We start from the raw sequence: 25,154 nt of genomic DNA, 5'->3' as shown, positions 1-25,154 counted from the left end.
TGCCAGCTCCTTGCTGGGCTATGCCCCTGCACCCAGCTGTGCTTTGGGACTCCCCACAGAGCTTTATGAACCCCTTGGACTGCACTGCCAGCTGCCCCTGGCTGGGCAGGAGGGACCCTTCCCACGGGCACCTGCTGCCCACAGAGCAAGTGAAATTATTCCTGTGGAGGCTGGAATAGTCTCTGCGGCCATCCACTGGCCTAGGCCTGGGCAGGTGCTGCATTTCTGCAGGAGCACCAGGGCACTCACCAAGGACGATGGCCAGCATCTGGGTGGCCTTTTTCTCCTTCTGCTGGGACAGTTTCCTCCTGGTCACAGCCTTGAGGAAGTTCCTCGTCTTGCCGTTGGGCAGGGAGTGGATCTCGAAGACCTTGGCTGTGTGGTGGGTTTCTTTGGCATGGCCATTCTTCTCCACTCTCCCAGGGCTGTTCAGGGATGTCTGCAGGGTGGAGTTGTTGCCCCTGTTGGAGGCAACTGGCACGACCAGCTGGCGGTTACTGGGTGCTGCGGGTTTGAAGGTGGTTTTCTCGGGGGGGCTGGTGCTGGACACCATCTCCATTTCCATCTCCTCCATGTGGCTCTCTGCCTCCTGGACAAGAATCAAATGCCCACAACAGAAAGACAGATAATATACAGAGAGGAGCAATGAACGTTCCTTACAGAGTGAAGCTGGATGATGCTGGAGAACAATCAATCCCTCTTCTCCCTCCCTACGTGATGCCTGGAGAAAGGGCTGTGAAATGTTTACAGATATTTTGGGCAGATGAGAGTGACAGAACTTCACTGAAGGATTCTCCTTTATTGCACAGAGAGGCTCAGAAATGAGAGAGATGCTTTCTCCGCTCCCCACAGATTTTTGTTTAGGTTTTCAGAACGCAAGTAAATAAAAAATAAACCAACAAGCAAAACCCAACAAAGCCAATGCAGTCCAAGATTTAAGTAACAGAGAGGAGAAGGAAATCAAAGACATGAAGTGTTCAAATGCTGTGGCTTTTAGAGCTGATCTTTAGGTGAGATTAGTCTGGCTTTTTGAACTCTATCCTCTTAAACCCCCTGCTTCACTCTAAGGAATGGGAAGAATATTTAAATTGTGAGATCGAATGGCAACCTTTTGTTCTTAGTTTATTTTTCTCCCACCCTGCATAAATTAACTGTGTGTCCTGAGGGGTGAGAGGGGGAAGGCTAAATGCTCTGAAAAGCTGCCACTTCTCTGTAACACTCACCACTTTGCGCTTATTAACTTGGAAGCTCCCATTGGACTTCACAATAACTGTGCAGAGCTTGACGTCTTCTGGATGAGTGCATTTGTCCTAAGGGGCAAGGACCAGCTCAGAGGTTACACAGGCACAGAGGGGTTGGGGAGGGGAGCTGGTAAGGGAGGCACGTGGAAATACAAACACAGGGCACGAGGCAGGAATTAATCAGTGTGAGGATGGTGGAAAACTGCTCTGGAGAAGCAGTGATGGGGTGACTATCCCGTGGGCTTTTCACCAGAGGCAGAAACCTCAGAGATCTGCTGGTGTTTGTCTGTCCCTGTCTCCTCTCCTCGGCATGGCAGTGGCCCTGAGGCAGCACAGTTTGGAGGTGGTGCCTCTGGGGCTGCACTTTGCCTCTGTCTGTTTTGCATGTGCTGCCAGAGCGGTGTCTTTAAGAGCTGTTTGACACCCAGCCCGCTCAGCTGGGCTCCACTCACACATCTGGTGCTTGCAGAGGCTGTTCCCCTGCAGAGGTGCCGGGACCAGTGATGGGGTTTGCACCCCAACCACACAAACCATTTCCACTGAACCCTGGGCAGACCTTGTGGTACCTAAAGAGGGGTCACGAGGAAGCTGGAGAGGGGCTTTTCACAAGGAGTGATAGGACAAGGGGAATGGCTTTAAACTGAAGGAGGGCAGGTTCAGATTAGATTTTATGATGAAATCCTTCCCTGTGAGGGTGGGGAGGCCCTGGCACAGGTTGCCCAGAGAAGCTGTGGCTGCCCCATCCTGGAAGTGTCCAAAGCCAGGTTGGAGCAACCTGGGCTAGTGGAAGGTGTCCCTGCCCATGGCAGGGGGTGGAACAAGGGATCTTTAAGGTCCCTTCCAACCCAAACCATCCCTTCATTCTGTGATTCTTCCCCCCCAACAGCAGCTCTGGCTCAGACAATATAGTCTGTATCCTGGGGTACCCCAACCCCAACTCAGCAGAGACACAGGAGATGCCCTCTGGTTAATGCAGCAGCTCCTGGAGCAGATCTGCTGCTGGAACATCCCCTGGGATCCAGGGAGCCCTTGAAGCACCTGGGAACCCAGAGTGTGCAGCTGGCACTGCAGCCTGGCACAGGACACAGGACACAGCACCCACCTTTGCGACCCAGCATTTCACCCAGTCCAGCCAGGGACACGTGGGGACGGGAGGAGGTGCTCTGGGGAGTGGAGCAGGGAGGGGAAGGGGTGTGTGGAGTGCTGGGGGCAGGGACAGGGACAGTTACCTTCAGGGGGCCTGTGTGTCCGAGTCCAGGACGTGGCTGCTGCGCTTGGTGGTGACGCGCTTCCTGCGGCGCCGCAGCACGAGGTAGATCTGGACATAGACCAGCAGGGTGACGATGAAGGGCACGTAGAAGGACACGATGGAGGAGTACACCACGAAGGCAGGGTTGGCAATGATGCACTCGTTGGCATCTAGAACACAAGGGGTTCGGGATAGTTCTCTCTGCTGCTCGAGCTGGTTCCCGCCTTCCCTGCCCCACTGCCCCTGTGCTGTGTCCAACCCAGGCTTCCCAGGACTGATAGCTGACCTGCCAGTCCTTTCTTCTCCTGTCTCTGAAGGTTTTGTCCCATGGCTTTCCTTTTTTACATGTTTTAATAGGAGGGATTTTGAATTTGTAGTGGACAGGTGTTGTGTAAATGCTGTCTGGTGTTGTGTAAACTTCCACGTAACCTCAGTTCTGGTGAGCTTAAACACTGGTCTGAAACAGCATGAGATGAATCAGGCTCAGGAGCAGCTTCCAAGTGGGATGACACTGGCAGAAAACACCTTAAACAGGAGTGGATACACTCCAATACCCCGAACCCTGACCCCTGTGTCCACTCCTGGCTGGTAGCAGAGGGATCCCTGGGGACCCAGCAAAGCCAGGAAGGTGCCAGCAGCCGTTCTGCAGGTGGCAAAACACTCACCTGTGTTGTTGAGGCCAAAGAGGAGCGGGCAGGAGATGGCAAAGGAGAGCACCCAGACCACGGCGATCATGAGGTGACCCTGCGCTTGGAGCTGTAGCGTGTTGTAGAGCATGGGCATGGCCACTGCTGTGTACCTGGGGGACACAGAGCCAGCCTGCTGTCAGCCTGCCAGCGCTGCCACACTGGCAATCCCACCCCCCCTGTGGCTGAGGGCCTGGTCCAGCAGGGGAGGGTAAGGACAGTCCCATTTCCCGTGCCATGGGTGCCCACAGTCCCTGCTTTGGGGGGCAGCAGGCTGGGATCAGCTCAGCACAGCATTTCCCTTCCACTCTGAGCTGCTGCCTTCCCCCTGATGGCTGTTCCATCATTCCAGACTATAACCAGAAGGACCAAACCGATGTGAACATACACAGAGAATTTAATTTACATTCTCAAGGTCGGTGTCTCTGTGTCTTCTGACAATCCCTGCTAAGAGCCCACAGAGATCCCCTAAATTGCTCAAGACATCAACAGCACTCACTCTCCCCATTTTCAGGCCTCTGAGTCACAGGTAAAATTAGACCATGGAAAGGGGGCTGTGACTTGCTCCCCTGGGTTTTGACACGACTTGCTGGCACGGAGCCCTCACCTGTCTATGCTGATGGCACAGAGGTTGAGGATGCTGGCAGTGCACATCATGACATCCAGGGTCACAAAGATGTCACAGTGGATCCGACTGAACCTCCACTCACCAACCACCTGCAGAGAGAGAGGGAGGGGGTACAGAGTTCCTGGGGCTGGGCTGTTGGCAGGGTCTAAAGGGAGAGCTCTGCACAAAGTCAGAGGTGCTCGGGGGCGGTTGGAGCTCTGCTGGTTCCAAGGCTGGTTCCTCTGCTCCATCCAAACCGTTCCTTAGGACATTCCCCAGGGCTGGTGGGATTTCATCCTCCCCAGTCCCACCCTGTTGCTCTGTGTTGGTTTGGGCAGCCCAAAGGGCAAACACAGACCTGGGCTCACGTTCCAGGGACATCAGGGAGTACAGGTCTGGAAGTCAGAGGGAATGAGGCAGGGATTAAACAGGTCTCTGGAGTGTTTCAAAGCAGATTGAGGGAGCAAATACATTAACATTGATTCCAAACCCGTCTAACTGTACTTACAGCTCTTCATTAGACTTTTTTTTGCAATTATACCCAGCAAAGGTCAGCAGTAGACAAGCAGGAGCTTTCCTTCGTTCCTCAGTTTAAGATCAGGGCAGACACTCCTTGCCTTTATATATATATATATTTATTATTTTTTGGTGAACAAAATGAATTTAATTCAGAGTGAAAACTCTTTAACACTCTACATGATGTGCTAAAGACAAAGAACTGATGATAATGCTTCCAGTCACCAGTAGCCTTTTTCTCTTCGCTTCTCTGCTATTGAAACTGAACTTTGCCAATTAAGTTTAATAGCAATTATTCGGACTGCTGTGTTTGACATGTGATGAAAAAAGTATATTTCCCTCTAATAAAAATAGAGTCCTACTGCATTTGAAAATAGAATGAATAAGATATCTATTCTTCAGTTATTTCTGCTCTGATATACATAACCATAGGCAGCATAAAGAAGGGAGAATGACTGCATTGAAGCCTGAGTGACAGATGAATACTCAGTGATTAAAAAAGCACTTAAGAGACAGTTACATCAGTAACTTTGATGAGAATTTGCCCAAAGGCAAAGGTTTCCAGCCAGATATAAACCTCTGCAAAATCAGATTCTCTTGGTGCTCTCATTTATGGAGGAAGACCTCAGAAGTTGGGAGGTAGAAGATCTGTTTGCATCAGAGTTGATTTTTGAGGGGAGTTTTTAAAGTATTTCGTTTTTAGATTAGTTTTTGCCAGAGTTTGTGACACAAAGCCTGGAAAAAATTGTGATTCCAGACCAACCCCATGTGCAGGTGAGCTCAGAAAGGGGAAAGCACTTTGCATCATTTATGGCTTATTAAAGAAAAAGTGTGTGAGATTCTTCTAGCTGGGCCTGAGAGGGCAGGAGCTCCTTACAGCACAAACCTCTGCTTAGAATGGGCTGTGGCAACAGAGGGACAGAATGGAAGGGCAGAACCAGTCCCAGAGGCACTGACTGCACTCCCAACCAGCCTGTGGTCATGGTAATAAGCTTTAGCAGATGCATGATGCTTTACATTTTTTAAGTGCCATGAAAACAATAATTAACTCGAGTGATAATTAGTATTGTGCTTTCTCGACAGCCTATGTCATGTCAGTGGGTTTGTTTTGCTTTGCATTAGTACTTAATGGGCTCATTGACAGTGGCTTCTTCCCCTGCTCTGCTCTCTGTGTCAGTGTTTTCCCTCAGAAATGAGTGCCTGAAAATTAACTGTAAACTCAGCCTAGTTTTGTACCAAACCCCTGTGCCAAGTGCAGCAGGGTGAAAAGCAGCTCACTTGGGATTTTCTCTCCCATATAGTGACATATAGGGTCTGGATTTACCCTCCACTTCTCCAGCTCCCTTCTCAGCACTGCAGCCCTTCAGAAATAGGGCTTTGATTGCTAATTTTGGGGTTTCTTTTTTTTTGATTGCTGGACTTGCTGATCCTTGGTGTCCCTTCCAACACAGCACATCTGATGTGGTTTCAGGGGACACTCTGGTGTAGTTTCAGATTCATTCTTGTGTGGGTTTGAGAACAGCATTGGGGTCCTTTCACTCTCGACCCCTCTGTTTAAAGGCCACGTTTATCACAGAATCAACCAGGTTGGAAAAGACCCCAGAGATCATCAAATCCAACCTCTGAGCCAACCCCACCTTGCCTGGTGGACCATGGCACTGATGCCACATCCAGGTTCTTCCTAAACGCCTCCAGGGACGGTGACTCTGCCCATTCCAGTGTCCGATCCCTCTCCCTGTAAGGAATTTCCTCCTAATGTCCAACCCAAACCTCCCCTGTACGGTGCAGCTGGACTGAAATCCATCCCTCTGAGCAGCAGTGGAGTTTGTTAAGCCTGCCACCTGCTCTCACACCCATCTCCTGGAAAAACCCGGAGACGAGAAACCCTCGGGAAACCCGGAGGTCGCGCAGCAGCCGATTTCCAGACTGTCCCCTCCCTCCCCCCGCCCCCCCGAGCCTCCTACCTCCAGGTAGACCACCCAGGGCATGACCAGGGTGGCCAGCAGCAGGTCTGCCACGGCCAGGCTGACGATCAGGTAGTTGTGGTGGTCTGCAGGGCTCGCTCCCGGGACACGGCCATGCACACCAGCACATTGCCGAAGACGATGACGAAGATGAGCAGGGTGAGCAGCATGGCATAGTAGTTGTACTGGGGCTTCTGCTCAGCCTGGGAGGCGTTCAGGGCCCTGCTCCAGTTCCTGTCACCGATGTCACCCTCGTACCAGGAGAGGTTTAGGGGATCCATGGAGGTCAGAGTGCCAGGCTCCGGCTCCGCCCTGGCACAGAGAGGTTGGAGAGACAGTCGAGAGGTCAGCACGTGAAATAAAGATGGAACCACATCAAATATGCTGAGTTGGAAGGGACCCACAAAGATCAGTGAGTTCAGCAACAAGTAAAAAAAAAAATAGCAACCAACCCCCTGTTTTGAAGGGCTGCAGTGATGAGAAGGCAGTTGTAGAATTAGGCTTGTGACTGAGGGGAGACCCCACTGCAGTCTGCAACTCCCTTGGGACGGGCAGAGGAGGGACAGACCCTGAGCTCTGCTCTGGGGGACCAGGGACAGGACCCAGGGAATGGCTGGAGCTGTGTCAGGGCAGGCTCAGGTTGGATCTCAGGCAAAGGTTCTTCCCCCAGAGGCTGGTTGGGCACTACCCAGGCTCCCCAGGGCAGTGGGCACAGCCCCAAGGCTGCCAGAGCTCTAGGAGGGTTTGGCTGATCCTCTGGGGCACAGGGAGTGACTCTTGGGGATGGGCCTTGCAGGGCTGATGGTTGGTCTGGATGATGCTTGTGGGTCCCTCCCAGCCCAGCATACTCTGTGATTCTGTGATTCTCTGGAGCCTGTTCCCCCTGCCCTGAATTCCTGGGGGAAATGTTTGACTGGAGATGTGCTCAAGACCCGGATGGGAGGCTGAGCTGAGGTGGGCAGGGATTCTAGAAGCTCTGACCAGCTCATCCCCCAGGTTTCTGAGGCTAACAAAGCCAAGGCTGAGGTTCAATCCCTGGATGGGCCATCCATGAAGAGCTGGACTCAGAGATCCCTGTGGGTCCCTCCCAGCTCAGGATATTCTGTGATTTTTGAGGTGTCACTCTGTGTTACAGCCCATCCAGGCACAGTGCCTGGGATTCTTGCCTTGGCTCCCCTACCATTCCCTGCTCCTTGCTGGGTGTGCACAGCTCAGGGCAGATGTGCCATGGCCCACTGTGTTTGTTTGCCATGTGCTTCATGGGGCTCTGGGCTGTGTTGCTTTTTGACTTCCCTTTGCTTTTCCTTTTTTTTTTTTTTTTTCCTTCCTCCAGCAGTGAAACAAATAAATTTTAACCCCCAAGACCCGAATAGTGACAATAATGGAAGTTGACAGCAGCAGTTTTGCAGTCAGGGCTGGGCTGGGCTGCCTCTGCCACATCAGCACCAACAAAGAGTAAAGGCAGGAGCTGTTCAAAAGAAACCACAGCTGTTGGCTGCTTTGGTTTTGGGGTTTCTGGCTTGAGAGGTCTTGAAGGGACCTTCTTCCCTTAAAGAAGGGAAGGTCCCTGGCAGAAGAAGGGAATTTCTCCCAGGAGCAAGTGACAGGAGAGACAACACCGACTCAGTTTGCACCAGGGGAAGTTTAGGTTGGATATCAGGAAAAGTCTTTTCCCAGGAAGGGTGTGAAGCATTGGCACAGGCTGCCCAGGGCAGGGGTGGGGGCACCATCTCTGGAAGTGTTCAGGAAACATGTGGATGAGGCACCTGAGGACGTGGTTTGGTGGTGACCACGGTGGGAGTGCCAGGCTGACAACAGGACTCGATGATCTTGGGGGTCTTTTCCAACCTCATTCCTTCATTCCCTACTCAGCACTCCCTGAGATAGAGCATTCCATGTTTCCCAAGCTGTATCTCCATAGAGACCACCCTGACTGGGAAATCTGGCCGTGTTCTCAGCCACCCCAAAACCAGGCCATTTAATTTCCTTAATAAAAGACAAAGTGAACTCGATTTATTAAAACCACGTAAGTGATCAAAATAGCAAAACATTTGCAAATATCAAATTCACCTGGGAACAATGGTTTCTTTATGTTTCACTGAGCTTTGTGTGCTTTTCTCATTCAGAGAACAATTTGTATAATAATCCTTGGAAATTTGTTGCATATGGGTCCTTAATAGCTGATAATTCAAAAAGTGTCTGTCTGACAGTGCTATCAGCGGCACTTGATAGCTCTACAAATGTCTTCTTAGGAGCTGTCAAAGTGTCAGAAATTAATTAAATGTTAGCTTCTGTGACTCAGAGTGAAGGGGAAAAATCAATGCTAAATACAGCAACAGTTTTTTTCTCTTCTCCTGTTGCCCTTTGATAACGCAAAACTATCTCCAGGAGGCAGAAACATGCAGAAAATGCAGCATGGGGGGGAAAAAAAAAGGCAGGGAGATGGAAAAAGTATCTTAAAAGTATGAAGGGAGTGGAATGGTTGGAGACATGCAGGGTCAGCCCCTCTCCTGGCTCCTGAGCTCTGACTGCAGGTCTGAAACCAAATTATTCTCCAGGGAGGAAAGGCCAGAGCCAAGGGGGAGGGAAGAGCAGTTCCAGCCCTTTCTCAGGCTGGTCCTTCTCAGTGGTGGGTTGGAGGAACCATTTACAGCTCATCTCTTGTGTCCATCCATTGGGGATTTACTTTATTTGGATTAATGAGAGTGTAGAAAGCCCTGGATAAAGTGATCAAAAATTCCCTTCATTTCCTTCTGCAGCTTCTGCAAGAATTTTTCTTTCCTTCTTTCAATGGGGCTACTTTTACAGCAGTGATTTTTGTCTTTATCATGGTTATCATGAGGAAAGGTAAAAGATCACGTTTGAACGTGGTACAAATGAGGACTTTTGTTGTTTCTATTTTTAAGAGACAAAAGTTTTCATTTGGGGAAATGAAACGGACAAAAATTTTCAAATATTTTGCATGAAATATGGAAACTAAAACACCAAGACCTAGAAACTAAAAATGTGTGATCCTGCAATTAAAGGCTGTGTGTAGCACACGTCCTCATGGTACAAACTACAATTACGTGGGAAACTCTGTTAATTCCTAACTTTTGAGAGTTTGAGTTTTCAGCCCTAAAAAATAATCTTATTTTCTCCAGAACTGGCATCATTTGGAAGCATTTTGGTGGCCATTAGGGCACCCAGTGAGTCTCTCAGTCCTGCTTTAAGGAGCACTTTTCATTTTAGTGCTGACAGTTCCTCAGCAGAGAAGAAAGAGGCACATAAAGAGCCGACTAGAAAAGCAAGTGCTTTTCCCTGTGTTTGCCCAGGTGTCTGCATTGCCAGGGGGGCAGAGGGAAGGGCTCACAAATACAGGGAAAAGGTACAAAAGCCCCTGGCTCTGCACTGTCCTCGTTGGGGTTCACTGTCCCCGAGTGTTCCCCGGGGTGGGGACCTGGGCAGGGTCCCAAATGCAGCCAGTTCCCTGTGAATTAACTGCAGTAAAGCCACTCTAATTCCCACCCCGAGTCCACGCAGAGTTTTAGTGTGGCTGAGCTAATCCAGATATGGATTTACTGAGGGGCCAAGGGCAGGACAGAGCAGCAAGGTCACAGCCTGGTGGCAGCTGCCAGGAAGGCAGCAGCGTCCCCATCCTGCATCCCCATCCTGCATCCCTGGAGCATCCCTGCTGCTCTCCCTCCCCGGTTTCAGGGGTGTGCCCGGGCTGATCCCCCTCATACCAACCTCCCTGGGGGCCCTGTTCAAGCCCAACCTGACTGGGAAGCAGCTTTCCCAGCTGGAGGGAATCTGCTGCCTGGCTGCTGGAAATCACGGGGAGAAGGGAGCCAGGAGAGGGGCTGGGAGTGCAGAGCCAGAGTTTTCCTCCTCTGCTGTCAACTCCCTGTTCTTTTCAGGGAGCAAACTGGAAAATGTTTGTTTGCAATGCTGGTATTTCTCCCTGGCTCCTCCTGATTGATCATCTGATTGCATTTGTGGCAAACAAGCCCGAGATCCCCCTGGCAAACGTGGGATGTTCACAACTGGCAGCAACAAACCCGTTTGTCTCTCTGGCGAGGTCTGAAACGTGAAGTGTGTATTCCAGAAGCAGAGTTTGCTCTCTCATCCAGAGGCAGGGAAGTGGAGGGTGAGAAGCTCCAGCAGAAGCTCTTACCCACAGCTCAGCTGTGTGTGAGCAGCAGCCTGGCCCTGCCTCTGCTCTTGGTTCTGTGCCTGGTCAGAGATGCCCCGATTCAGCTGGATTTTTTCTCTCAGAAATAGCAAAGGTGTCACACTCCTTTTGGTTTTTACTCTGCTTGCAAACACCCTCAGGCATGAAATACTCCCAGGCCTGATCCTGAGCGAGTGTCACACCCTGTGACTCGTGTCACTGCAGCATCTGGTTTCTGTTTGGGAAGGATTTGTGGCCTTTCAGAGCTAATCTGGCCCTGGCTGCCAAAACACACAGTCAGCCTTTGCTTCTGCATGAAACACTACGGAATTCCCTCGGGTTTTGCCCCAGACATAACAAATTTAACATGAAATCTGGAGTTCAGGGTGAATTTTCACGGGCCAAGCTTTCCTATGGGCTCCAGACACAATCACACTGCTTGGCTTGGGGCTGAACTTGATGTGCACCAACAGGGAAAGAGCAGCAAAAGCCACCAGTGCCAACACCCGATGGCAGAGCTTCCACAGCAGCCTCACAACAGACTCTTCCTCCCTTTCCCAAGGGATTTTGCTTGCAGTTCTTGCCAGATTGATATTTCCTGCTGAGTGCTGCTAGCCAGGGGTACCCACCAGTCCCTGAGTCCTGCCCAGGACTGTGTGAGAAGGGGGCTCAGAGACAGATTTTCTCCAAAGGCTTCTCTGTTTCACAGAAATCAATGTCTAAGTGAGATGTGCACAGCACAGTGCTGTCATTTTCCTCTGAAATTTTGGAATCAATGGGCCATAGGAAAGCTGTCAAACTGACATCCCTTCTGTCCTGAAGATGCTTCTTGATGCTGTTTACTGGGCTCCTCTGAGAATGCAACAGAGACGTTCCAATTGAGGGAAATAACATCTCCTTTTGGAGCAGGGAGGAGGTGGAAGAGAAGGAAAAGGGGGAAGTGTGTTTGAGGAGCTGTTTTGTTTCCCTGTTCAGGAGCTTTGTGCAAAGAAAAGCACCTTCTGGTGTAGTTTCACTACTTTTTTTTTTGCATGTAAGCCCAGAATTGTTAATCCAGGCTGTGAATTCCTGGTTGTGGTTCCCTGGAGAGCAAGGAAGGTGTGTAACAGCCAGCAGTGAGTGAGAACCCTTTCCCATCTGGTTCTGCACAGGGCACAGTGTCTGCAGATATGGGGAAGGAGAAGGAGGAAAGGTCAGGGATTAGGGAAATGTGTACATTCTGTCTTGACCTGGTGAAAAATCCCACCCCCCTGCCCTGGCCTCTGACTCTCCAGGAGCAGCTGATCCAGAACCCACCCTGCAAAGTCCTGGTGGCTTTAAATAAACCCGACTCCCCCAGGCACTGAGCTGTACATGCAAATGGAGCAGGGCTGTGACAGCCCTGACTGACGAGGGCCTGGCAGTAATTACACCTGAGGCAGCTCCCAGCTCTCACTGTGGCTGTCAGGAGGCAGAACTGGCACAACTCAGCTTTCCAGGCTCCTGGGGTTCTGTCAGTGGGAAATCTCTGGTAACCAGGGGATTACAGCAGCAGGAGGTTTGGCCACCTCTGCACCCAGAGGGACAGAGCTCGAGACAAAAGTCCTGACCAGACTGAGGTTTTTGGGGGGGCTGAATTCTCATTTCAACACTGTGCAACCTTCGTGTCCAGTCCCACAGCTCTGCCCATCAGCTCCTTCCAAGGGCCTCTTGAAAAGCTTCCTCCTCTCCTGCCTTCCTCCTGGCTCCCATTCTCCAGATCCTTTGCTATCCAAGTGCAAGTCATATTAACCAGTTTATTGCTCCCTTCGGATTCAGAAACATTCCTGCACTTCCCTTGCTCTTGCACAGTATCTCATTGGATCCTGTAACTGGGGAGTGTTCTCATGTCCCCCCAGAGCGTGTTGCAAAGCCCCTCATCCCAGCATTTCCTCCTGTTCATGCTCAGCAGAGCTGTTAGCAGGGGCTCTGTGGGTAACACACCCCTGCCACCCCTCTGAGCCACCCACTTGAGCTGCTCTTGCTGATGCCACAATATTTTCTGCTCACAGCCCTTTCCTGCTCAGTAATGACCTCGTTCAGAGCTCCCTGCACTGACTCTGGGATGTGATTCACCCCCTTCCCCAGCAGCAGCACGGGGACAGGGGGTGCAGGGACACTCCTGAGCTCCTGTCCCTGGGGTCAGAGGGGTTTCCTGGCTCTGGGAAGGGGTGACAGGATGATATCGTTGCCTCGTGACCCCAGAACCTCGAGGCTGAGCCCTGGGTTTAACACAGATGCCCTGAGGCTTTTGACTCCAAGATTTCTCAGTTCCCCACCTGTGCTGTTGGTGCTTTTATCATCCCTCTTTCCCTGTGATACCGACAATTTCTGCCTGAGTTGGAATTTGCGTCGCAGGGAGGAAAGGGGGGAAGTTCTCCCTGTTCCCAGAGCAGTTGTCCATCGTCCCTGGGAAGGACCAGAACGTTCCCAGCACTGCTGTGGAACAGCACGAGTGGCACAGAGGGAGCAGAGTGTGCTGCTGCCCTCCCCACTGGAATCCAGGCTGGACCATTCGGAGAAGGATGTTCCAAGGCTGGATTTCTCTGGGAATTAACTCCCTCCTGCTTTCACATCCTCTGAAAGTCTCACCCTTCAGTCAAGGCTTGCCAGGTTTCTTTGCAAGCCCTCGTGGAAGGGAAGAACTCAGTGTATCTTCCCTAGAGGTGAGAAATACGGCTTTAATTTGCTTTACCTTGACTTTCTGCTAATAAAAAGCAGATTTGGTTTTTAAAGAAGCCTTGCCTTTACTCACCATCTGATTCATCAGAAATTACTTGGAATTCTTCCAATTTTAGCATTTCCTCATTCCAATATGTTCAACAGTCAAAACCAGTAACTTTGGCATGGCAGGGTTGTAGTGGGCTGGTTTATTGTTGTTTGGTTGGTTTGTTGGTTTGTTTGTTTGATGAATGAGCTTTTTTAGGCTCTATCAGGATTTCAAACCTGCTAAAACATCTCATGGCAGAATGAGAAAAAAAAAACCTTAAAAATACAGAATAGTTTGTTGTGGCTGCCCCATCCCTGGAAGTGCCCAAGGCCAGGTTGGAGCTGCCTGGTGTATGGAAGGTGTCCCTGCCCATGGCAGGGGTGGAACTGGATGAACTTTAGGGTCTTTAGCCACAGGTCCTTCTTACTCCTGAAGGGTATGTGGGTACAGGGCAGGCTTGAATCCTCAGAATGTCTGGCAGAGGAGGAGTTCTGCTGCTGGAGCTGCTCCAGGCACAGCCCACGTGAAAGGATGGGCAGAAAAGGGGTTTTTTAATCACTTCTGGCTGTGTGTGCCTTCCACTTTGAACACCCAGCCAGAAATATTGGACACGTCTTGATATTCAGTGGTTAAGGGGGAAGAATTGATTTCTTCCCTGTGTTCTCACATATGGATGGTCACTGTCAGAGACAGCTCTTCTGCCCAGAAGATATTGGTTCTTATTAAATATTGCATTACTACAGACCCAACATCCTGTTCTGTACAAATGCCATTTTTTTTCTTAATTTTTTTATCTGTATCCTAATGCCAGATCTCCGTGACTAGCTCTGAGCCTCTGATTAATCTAATAAATTCCCAGCTTCGTGAATACTGGTGATCTATATTCCCTTAGAATTTGTTCTGTGCTTGAGATCATCCACCAGTGCCTGCAAATAACCTTTAATCAGTCGCAGAGAAAATTTATGATTTTTGAGGAACTGAAAACATGAATCTCTTCACTTCCCCTCCCCCTTTAGTTGTACAGAACTGGCTGAAATTTGAGCAAAATATTTACTTTCAAGTACTGGTTAAAATGTGACAAATGTTTAAGGATTTTTTTTATTTATTTTTTTTTTTAGTATTTGGTTTTATCTGTTTAATGTTCACTGTAGGTTTTGGTTCTTGGCATTTGAGGTGTGCAACAATTTAATTGCAGAAATGTACTGTGTTAATTCCTGAGTTGAATGAACCTTTTTCCCCCCCTCCATTGAGGCTTCCCGTGTTTATGCAGCACCCAGCACAAGGATACTTTAGCTCTGAGTCCTTCAGCCACACTTTATTAAAAGTAAATAATAATTCAGATTGAAGCGATCAAATATTTGCCCTCCCCTTCTGCCATCCAACACTCAGTGAACATCTGCTCTTTTCACTGCCACTCCTACCCCTGAGCTTGTTTGCAAGAATGTTGGCCAGAAGAGGAGTTCCAGAGGAGGGTTCTCTTTCCCCTTTCCTTCCCCCCTCTCCCCCTCCCTCCTCTGGGGGAGTTTGCCCCAAACCACCCGTGACTGGTGTTTGCCATGAAGTGCCCTTGAACCAGCACAGCACCCACGTTACTCCCCCTCGCTCCCAGTGCCACTGCCCTGCATCCAAAAACTTCAGGAAAGCATGAAATGAATTAAATGAATTAAATGACTTAATGATAAATGATGACTGGCCCTGTCCCTCGGGAGCGGGGGCTGAGATCCAGGCTGCAGCCACAGAGGAGGCTCCATGCTCCTCACTTTCAGATCCCAACCATCTTTAATCATTTAATTCCCGGGCCTAAATCGCTCAACCTCTCAGCTCAAATCCTGGCTTCCAACAGCCACCTCTGCCATCCCTGCCAGCGGGATGGGAGCTGTGAAGGGCATCCTCAGCTCCCTGGCCCTGTCCTGTCACATCTCCTCCCCCAGACTGGGTGCTCAGCCAGGCAGGAATTGTGCTGGATCAGCAGCTCCTGGAAATCAGCATTCTGCTGTCGTGGCACAGTGCTGGAAGGACTTGGAGAGTCCCTGCTCTGCCCGTGGCCATTCAGGACAAGTGTTTGCCTGAGCTCCTTGCTCTGAACCTTCTTGAAGGCTCCCAGACACAGAGACAGTCCATTACCTCTTCCATCTGCAATATGTGGTTCCGTCCTGGTCTGTCTCTCTCCATTTCCCATGCTGCTCCATCATCACATCCCCTCTCTGTCCCATTACCACAACCCATGGAGGCACAAATTCCCCTCTGCAGGAAAGCCTTATTTACTGGGCTTGTTTTGATCCAAAGGCTCATGTTCTTGGAAGAGCTGTTGCTCCTGGGCACGATTTTCTCCCCAGTGGGAGTTCTGCCATGAGTTCCCATGGATTTGGCCCTCAGCTGGCATAGCACAGGCAGCATATATGTTCCAGCAGACATGAGAGAGAGCAAGAGCCAGGTGCAATATTTCAATAAACTCGCTCCTGGGAATGCCAGAGAACTAATTTTTAACATTATTTTTAGGAAGATTTTAAATTTACAGAGAGTGAGCTTGCAGGGAGCTATTGGAAACCCTGACAGGACCATTTCCTGCTGTCATTCACATTCCAGAGCCTGGAATGCATGTCCCCCCCACCCCCATGGTGCTGGTGCTGTGACTCCTGGCTCACCCCCCCCTTTTCCCTGGGGAAGGAAGGCAGTCACTTCCCCTTGGAACATCCAGCAGGGAAGCAGACTCGGAAGGAGCCAGGCATGTCTTCCCCCCAGCCTTTTGTCTGAGCTCATGAGAGATGCAAAGTGACACGGGGTGTCATCTGGGATCACAGAACCCCAGCCCTGCCTGACTCACCAGCACAGCCCTCCCTGGATCACGGGAGTCAAGTGTTCCCCCTGCTCCTGCCCCAGAGATCCAGCTGCTGTGCTCCCAGCATTCCCACAGCTCCCCAGCCGTTGCCCTGATGTGCCCCTGATGGAGGCAGAGGGGAGGAAGAGGAGCTGCCCTTCCTCCTGCCAGCGTTTGAGGGCAGGATTTGCAAATGTCCAAAGAACTGAGCGTTCTCACTTGCTTTCATAAGTTGAGCTCCTCAACTTTCTATGCTGGCCACCTGGTTCTGGTTGTTCCTTCTGGAACCCTTCACCAGCTGAGTGATTTCAGGGGTTTTTTCCTGCTTTCATGTGGTCGCACTGTGGTTTTCTCTGTGCATTTAGGGATATATTTTTTCTCTGTCTGGCCTTTGAGCTGTTTGGTTGGTGCCAACCAAACTCCCTAAGAGCAGAGGGGTCTTAAACTACGTTTTAAGTCCTCCCATGTTCAGTGACAACCTGAGGGTTCACTTCCATCCATGTGGTACCGCATCGTTCTCCAGAGATTTTCAGGGCTGTTTTGCCCATCCCTGAGCTCAGACATTAGGAAAGTGCTTTAAGGTTTTAATCTGTCCTGCCTGTTTTCGCCAGGCAGAAGGCACTAAGCTGAACTTCTCCCACAGGCCTTCATTAAATTCACTCATTAGCATTCTGTAGTCTAACTACAGCACACGTGGTGGATCCCAGCCCAAGAGCAGAGAGGGCTCCCAGGTCTCCAGCCTGCTGCCAGATCGATGTCTTTGGGCTGATTCTGCCCAAAGAAACCTTAAATGACATCTCTGGTCCCCTTACACTCCACATGATTTGTTGGTAGCATCACTGACAACCCCCAGCCAGGGAAAAGGTTTTTCAAAGGGCTCCGTGCCCAGATGTTCCGGTTGGAAGGATGGGAGGGATTTCTGTCCTGCCCTGGGATCAGGGCACACACTCAGCTCCCTCACTGAGCTTTGCTTGACTTTCACACTGTCAGCAGAGCCCCAGCCTGCTGGGCAGTGTTGGTACACAAAGTCTGTATACAGAGCTCCTTTGTGTACAAAATAAAGTCGTTTGCAGTCCAAGCCGGCCCCGGGAAGGCTCCGCTCCCTGAAAGCCAAGCAGATCCCAGCCCAGAGTCATCACCGGGGCTCCACAAAGCCAGACTATTCCCCCTGGTCTGCAGGCACCAGATCCTCTGTCGGTGCAGCAAGGAGCACTAATGTTTTTAATTAGGGTACTGTGGAAGCTGAGGCAGGACTGACCCCAGTGCTGTCTTCAGGGCTGTTTATTCATCAGCAACATCAATCAGTGGGGTGCAGGAGACTAAAAGCAAGTGTGCAGATCTGGACACGGGTGCCTGACTTGCTAAAGGTGAACAAGCACAGAAGTCCGAGAAAAGCCTCCTGCAGGCACGACAATACAATAAAGGTTCTCCTTTACGTGCTCACCCGCAGGCACAGGTCCCTCCTCGAGCCTGTGCTCTCTCGCAGGAAAAAGAAACCAAATCACTGCCTGTAAGAGATGTGATTTGTTCTGTAATCAGGGCCTGCGTTGCTGCCTGGAACTTTGAGTTTTCACTCCCAGCAGAAATCAGACACACTCTTATTGGTCACTGTGTTGTCACATCACGCATTAAGGTTTTGGAATGGAGTCTTTGTGGGAACAGTGAATGCTGATGACATGTACAATTTATGAACTATCTTCTGCACAGATTTAAGTAATTGCTTTGCTTTATTGTTTCTTTGCTTATTATTTTTTTTAATCTTTTTTTTGTTCAGGTTGATTGTCTCTACAACGTCTCTTACTCTAAGGTTTGGTGGGTGGACAGTGAGGCTCCTGAACCAGAAATTCAGTGATAAACTGAACTGCAAAATGCAGCCCCAAAGAATCTTAACTTAATATTATCCCTTCTTGCCATTTGCTCTTGGGGTTGTAATTCCTAATTGATTCTTCCTTCACACTGAGAGGGAAAAAAAAAAATAAATCTCTAGATAAATAAAAATAACACTTGGAAAGGATGACAAAGGCAACTGCAACATCAGATGTAGACAAACATCCTCCTACATAATAATGAATAATTGCACATGGATTTCTCCTTCATTAGTAAAACACCTTCCAAAGGAAATGCACGTTTATACTCTAGAAGGAATGTTTGGACTTGGCCAGTGGTGTGGAAGGAGGGGATGGTAAAATGCCTGTGACAGAAACGATCTCCTGTCTGGGAACATTAACCTCTGTCAGCAGCTCTGGGCCCAGAGTGTTTGCAGCTGAACAAAATGTGTTAGCAAGAGATCATTGAATTTGGGTCGGGGGAGGAGGGGGGGAAGGAAAGAAAAAACGTGTGAGACAAGCAGCTGCATTTCTGGAAAAGACTGATTTGGTTTGTGCTGGCAGTGGGGATGAGTTCTGGAGTTTTCAGCCAGCCCTGGTTCCTCCAGCTCTGCAGGACCAACACTGGGATGGGGGGACCAGAATATGGCACTGTGGGTTCCCTGAGTGCCACCGTGTCTGCAGAGCCATCACTGGCTCCTCCCCCGTGCCCTTAACCCAAACCCTGGGCACAGTGGGCACAGCCTCTCCTGGGACAGTGGGACAGGCAGGGCCAGGACAGGTTATCCTGGCAGAGACCTGGGAGGGCCCAGCCCTGATCACAACCAGCTTGGGACACCTGCCTTAGAATTGAAAATAACCCCAGTATAAGGATATTTAGGCTCTCCTCATGTGGAGGTTCTGGCGTTGACTTTTGAGTCCCTGGTTAGCAGGATAATGAACACCCTCCCTAATTCTTACAGTCTGCTTGCCACTCAGAAAGTGCAAATAAGGAGCTTACACATGTCCAGACCATCCAGTCATGGTGGGCTGGAGTATTCCTGTAGTAGTTACTATACCTACTATTTACTAGTCACATTTGTAGAGTGTCCATAACTCCTGGGGGCGAGGAGTGACTCATGTACTGGGACATGGGTGATTCCTTCTGTTCAGTGATATACTATGTGAGGGGGAGAGGATGGGTGTTGTTTCTATTTTTAGTGCTTTTTTTAAATGAATAAATTGTAGCTTTTCGAACACGAGGGACTAAAATTCACCTCCTAAATCTGAGTGTAAATGTCTCGAGGCCACCAGGGTGGTGGTGGGGTGTCTGGGGGTGTCCTGTCCCCTCTGAACTGGGTTCCCAAGCACACAGATGAGGCTGTAACTCAAAGGGGTTCTTCCCTGGCGTGGTCACCAGAGAAAACAGATTAAAAGGTTGGAAATCCAACTCTCCAGACCTCTGTAATCCATAGGTAATCACATTTTTTTCTTGACTGCCATACAAATATGCAAAAGTCTGAATGTGCAGGCACAGAGGTGCTGGGGGTCAGGGAGGGCCTGCTGCAAACAGAATCCTAATTTGCTGAGGCTCCAGATTGCCTGAGGACATCAAAATAGGATTCAGTTTAGCGAGTATTTGCAAGGTGCTATATTTTAGGTAATAGCTCCAAGTTGTCTGATCCAGTGTCTCAGCTGCAGCATTGAGGGGAGATGATTGAAAAACCTGAGCTGCTGGTGAGAGTTCATTTCTCTCTAAAGCTGCAGATTGCACAGAGCATCCTCAATAGTGTTGATTGTGCTGATCCATCCCCAGCGTTAGCAGTTGGCCAACCTGAAGCAGGGAGCAAAATCAAATATATGTATTTATCAACTAGTAAGTGCTTGCAGATCCTGGGACATCTCAGCAGGAACAGCTGAGGGTACAGAGCCTGAAATTTGGATAAATGATGGAACACGTGGAGAAAGGAGCCACAAATCCCAGTGAATGGCAGAGATTTCCCTGAGTTCAGCAGGACTGCCTGGCACTGGGATTAGCTCTCCCAGGCAGCAGCACAGGGCTCTGAGTGTTTATTAGCTCCACTAGAAATGTGAAGTGTGGCCATCACTGAGCTCAGCCAGGCCAACCTGCAGGGCTCAGTGCTGTGTGCCATTAGTGCCAGATTTATTGCTCCTCACAGTCTCTCTTTCCCCAGCTCCACAGAACACATAAGGCTGCATTTACATTTTCTGAATGGACTAATCATGGCTCTCTGCTTTGATAAAGAAAGTACAGCCTCCCACATAACCACATGGAAACCAACAGGAAGAGTAAACCAGAAATAAACCCATTCTGGGGGATTGAGAGAAAAATACCCACCAGGATAATTGGGAGGGATGTACAGAGAAGCAGCAACTGAACACATAGTCACATCTTAAAAAGAAAATAAATTATAATGCTAAAAATATCCAGGTGAAGGACAGCAAGAGAAAACATGATTGAAGTGGAACAATTGGTAGAGGAGTTAATAGTTATTAGCAATCATTTCAGATTGAATATAGGCTGGTTTTGTAACAGCACAAGGGATGATGCATCTGACAGGACTTAAAACAATTGCCTCCCCCCTTTCCCAAAGAGCCTTTTAGCAGTGCCCTGGCACGAACAGAGCAGTCTCTGCTCCCCAGGAGTTGGCCAAAGCAAACAGAGTTACTGGAAGTTTTTATTTGGTAAATACAGTGAAGTTTGATCCCAGACAAGTCTTTCAAAACCTTTCCTCCCTGTATTCCAGACCTTAGCACATTTTAACAGTGATCCCCCTGTATGTTCCCCTGTAGCCTTTAAGGACTAACCCTGAGGGGTCAGGCAAAGTCTGGTGCCTTTTATCCACCAGTGTCCAAGAGCCACTGCCTGGGCAAGAGTGTAAAAATGGAGCAATATGGGTGATATTCTTGCAAATAATCTCCCATCATCCAACTGTTCACTGTGCCAGGGTGGTTTCTATGCATTTATTAACCATCACTGGAATTCTTTCCCTGGGAATTGAAATTCCCTACTGTCTCCTTGAACCCGGGTCACTTTGGGAATGTTTTGCATCCAGCCAGCCCGTGGCCAGAAGCTTTACAGCTGAATGTGGACATACTCCCTGTCCTGCATCTGCTGGCACTGGGATCTCAGCTCTGGGCATGTGGGAAGGCCAACACTCAGCTCCAGATTCCCTCAGTGTTCCCAGGGAATTTGTGCCCAGAGGGAGAAACTGAAAATGAGTTATGATGAAAGGATTTAAGGGGCCTGAGCCAAATCCATCTCACTCATAGCTGAAGAGCTACAAAACCTTGTGCATTTGGAGAGAAGTATTTTTCAAAGGGTTTTCTTGTTGTTGTTTCAGAGATTTTGTGTGTAATGTTTGTTCCAGAATATTGCTGGTGAGTAAAAGGGTATGTCCAGCACAGAGGTGCTAAAGACAAGTGAGCAAATGCTCTGCAGGGACAGAACTCAGGGCTTAGGAGCTCATTCCACAGCCTCTTTCACACGGTGGAAAGAAGTGCCCAAAGTTTTTCTAAGTAATGTGGAATCCTGCTTTCTTCTGGAGGAAGCTTGTTTTTTGTTTCCATCCAAATACTCCCTGTGGTTTTGAGGTAGCCTCAGAGAACAATCCCATGTATTTCTCATTCCAAGGGTGACAGAGCCTGGGGTGAGTGAGTCCATACCTGGCCATAGAGGGTTTTACAGTCCCAGGGTGATGTGGTTGTTACACGGGGCAGAACTTTCTCTGTGCCAGGGGATTAAAACTTCCAATCTCTGCTCTCTGTGACCAGGGACAGGACCCAGGGAACGGCTGGAGCTGTGTCAGGGAGGGTCAGGATGGATCTCAGGGAAAGGTTCTTCCCCCAGAGGCTGGTTGGGCACTGACCAGGCTCCCCAGGGCAGTGGGCACAGCCCCAAGGCTGCCAGAGCTCCAGGAGGGTTTGGACAATGCTCTGAGGGACATGGTGGGACTGTTGGGGTGTCTGTGCAGGGTCAGGGGTTGGACTGGATGGACCTTGTGGGTCCCTTCCAGCTCAGGATACTCTGTGATTCTATAAGCTTGATTTTGAATTCCAAAGTTTTAGTGAAACAGAGGATAGGAGGGTGGAGATTTGCTGATTTAACACAAAGGAGGATTTTAGGAGAAGAACACCCAGGGAATCGTACTTTTTGTGCTAAGCCTGAGTCACTGAGGGGGAATAGCTTAGTCACAGGTCCTCACTGGTCTGTGCAGACCCTTCAGCCAGGGGCTGTTGTGTTCCAGCTGCATTTCCCAGCAGGTTTGTAACCTGTGTTACCCCTGCCCAGTGCCTGGAGCCTTTGCTGACAGTGGCACAGCCCAAGGGAGGGTGGGGGGAACACACTGAACCAGCAATGAAGTGCCATTAGAGGAAGAGCTGAGTATTTCTGCCAGGCAGGTGTCTCACACTCCAGCCAAGCTGGAGGAGGCTGGAGTGCAATCTGTGAGTCCCTGCACACAGGCAGGGCTGGAGAGCCAGGGATGCCCAGCTGTGCCTCCCCTCGGGGAGCAGGGCACGAGAAATCACCTTGGCATGGCAGGCTGGGGGGGATGGAACCCCTCAGTGCAGCAGTGTCAGGGTGGGCACGAGGGAGGGACACTGGATGACCACTCATCTCACCCAAATCCAGAGGGTGAGAGTGGCACAGAAGCAAAATGCCCCAGGGAGAGGCTGTCAGGGTGTGGGTACAACCCATGGCACCTGCAGCACACCCCACACTGAGTGTTCACAGGCTCCCGAGGGGTCACCAGCTTCTCTCTGAAGTCTGAAACTCTCACAGAGTGCCAGCCTGAACCTCCTCCTCACTCACCTGCCACCTCGGTGCCTGTGTGCCCGGGGAAGCCACACACACAGATAAACCCAGGGCAGATGTGACACACTGGATTTACACACATGTACCTGCGGGAAACAAATGCTTCTGGGGGGTGTTTCCTGCAAGGTGGCACATTGTGCAAGGCAACTCACTTAACCCATGGCACACACCTGCTCTGGAGCTGTTTCCAGAAACATTAAAGGGGAGGGCAGGCCCCAAACTCACACCTTCGTGAGTTCAAACAGCCCCAGGAGATTTGAAGCCTGCACTTCGTTCTCCAGCATTTTTCCCTGTCATGCCATACACCCTCCATGCAAGGAAAAGGTAACCACATGGTGCACAAATCAGTGGAAAGTGCTTTTACAAAAACTCTGTTCAGAAGTAAAGAAGAAAGGTTTGAATGTCACAGAATTTCCTCAGCATGGAAAAGAAGTTCAGTGGGGAAAAAAATAACAAGTACAGCGCTCTGTACACTTCTTTGAAGGAGTCAGAGGTATTGTCAAGAGGTTGGTTTTTTTCTAGATTGCTACAAACAATTAATGGACTTTTACTTTGAGAGAGATAAAAACCCACAGGCACAGGATTGTGAATCCCTGACACCACTGTGTGTTCAGAGAACAGCAATCCCACGGAACAGGGAACACACAGGAAATCCAACCCACGCTACTCAGAGGTGAACTGTAATCCCTTTGACCAGTTATATTGTAACCTTGTGGCTGGTTAGTTATGAAACAACCCAGCTATCTTTCATTTTTCCTGTGAGCTCCACTCGAAGAACAGGGATTCGTGTTCCTGGGAGCTCTGGGGCTCCACGTTTTGCATGTGGGAAAGTCGGGCTGAGAGAGAGACTTGGGAATGAGGTGAGGATGTGTTTTCTGTGCAGAGACAACCCACAGACAACAACCTGGACCAAAAACCCTCCAGCACTGATTAGGGCCCAGTGCCACCCTAGTGCCTGATTCCCTGCCCTAAAGCCCCGCTTTTCACTGCTTTCAAAAAGCTGGGTAAAACTTAGAACTGGAGGGCAATGGAAAAGAATATTAATATACAAACAGGAAGGGTTCAGGTGTCCCTCGTGCCACAAAGGTGACTGTAAACCCTACACAAAATCTGCTTGCAACAGTTCAGAGGATATTTCTAAAAGGGTTCCTTCCAGGGCTTCTTTGGGAAAAGGTGACAGATCTCCCCCCCCTTCAGCAGGAAAGGCTGTTCAGGGGTGGCACTGAGAAGGAAATCTGAAGGGACACGAGTTTTCCTTTACCATGTGTGAAAAATTGAATGCCGTACGAGAAAAAGGAGTGTTTTCCCTCAAACAGTTTGACTGAACAGTCTTCTTCCCCGGGGAAATGGAATGTACCTACATTATATCCTCTCTACACATCCTCCTCCTACAGCCCTGCCTGTCACTCTCCTTCCATTGTGTCTGTGTGAGAGCAGTGTTAAGCATCAAACTTCTAAAAATGAACCCAGCTTCTTAGCAACTCTAAATGCCTCTTTAGCATACAATAACAACTGTTTATGGGCTTGCAGTGAGTGGTTTAGATGAAGAAATAAGGCAGCCTGACTTTTTCAATTTGAAAACTCTCACCTATTCTGTTGGAGAAGAGAACAGCTTAATGGGTCTTTTGGTACAATGACAAATATTTTCCTTTTTCTCCTGTCTTTATTTACATCTCTAGGCAGTGGTGATCACAGCAGCTCTGTGAACACACTCTCTGTATTCCCTTATTCACAACATTTGTATTTCTCGAGGAAAAGCATCGTCAGGTATCTCTTACCTTCAAGCCATACGAATCCCTCGAGCAGAGGTGTGAGCACTTCGTGCCAAATATATCCAAAACACCACAACTCTCCACCGTGGCTTTTCCCAAGCTCTCCAGGGCCTTCGAGCAGACTTTTTGGCGTTCGGCGTTCACGCACGAGCAGAGGAGCAAAAAAAGAGAAAGAATCACCTGCCTGATCCCCGCCAGCCGGGACCGGTGCGGGTGGAACTTGTGTAACCCCAGGCTGAGCTGGCGACCGCTGGAACTTCAGGAGCTCGGGAAGCGGCTCAGCTTCCCGGGAAGAGGCGATCTCGGCAGGGAAGCGCTGTCCATCTCGCTCAGCGCATCGCCGGCTGGAGCAGCAGCAGCTCCGTCTCCGTCTCCCGGAGCCCAGACTTGGCTGAGCCGGCGCTCGGAGCCGCCCCTTCCTCCCGCGGCGCGATCCCGACAACCTGTTCCCACTCCAGCTCCCTCGGCCGCCCGCGGGCTGCGAAATTCCCGCAGCGCTTCCCTCTCTGCCTCGCCTGATGCTGGGAGGGAGGGGAGGGGAAGGGAGGGGAGGGGGCCAAGTTTCCTCCCCCGGATCCCTCCGGCTCCCGCGGGCGGGGACGGGCGGCTCCAGCGCCGGGAACGCGGGACCGGCTCCAGCACCGGGAGCGGGACAGCGCCGGGTCCCGGGGGGGCTCCGAGGGGCCGCGGGGACAGGAGGGAGCGGCTCCCACGGCCAGGGACTCGCGGGGGCAACGAGCCCTTCCCCGCCCGGCCGCCCTGCCCTGCCCTGCCCACG

General features: G+C 50.2%; 1 protein-coding gene across 1 annotated transcript in view; it reads right to left on the bottom strand.

Annotated features, from left to right (window-relative positions):
* Nucleotides 1–24,913, bottom strand: part of DRD2 (dopamine receptor D2) — a 28,855-nt gene extending 3,942 nt beyond the window's left edge. The window contains 9 exon segments of the mRNA XM_032709719.1: nt 250–589; nt 1,224–1,310; nt 2,471–2,479; nt 2,482–2,660; nt 3,156–3,289; nt 3,784–3,893; nt 6,264–6,343; nt 6,346–6,575; nt 24,383–24,913. Coding sequence (XP_032565610.1) covers nt 250–589; nt 1,224–1,310; nt 2,471–2,479; nt 2,482–2,660; nt 3,156–3,289; nt 3,784–3,893; nt 6,264–6,343; nt 6,346–6,544 — 1,138 coding nt within the window. The 5' untranslated portion in view covers nt 6,545–6,575; nt 24,383–24,913.
* Nucleotides 24,914–25,154: the final 241 nt, after the last annotated feature.

Source organism: Chiroxiphia lanceolata, chromosome 23 (genome assembly GCF_009829145.1).
Source record: "Chiroxiphia lanceolata isolate bChiLan1 chromosome 23, bChiLan1.pri, whole genome shotgun sequence".
In the NCBI taxonomy this organism is placed as follows: domain Eukaryota; kingdom Metazoa; phylum Chordata; class Aves; order Passeriformes; family Pipridae; genus Chiroxiphia; species Chiroxiphia lanceolata.
The sequence above is the reverse complement of the archived record's forward strand: the minus strand, read 5'-3'. Positions and strand labels throughout refer to the sequence as shown.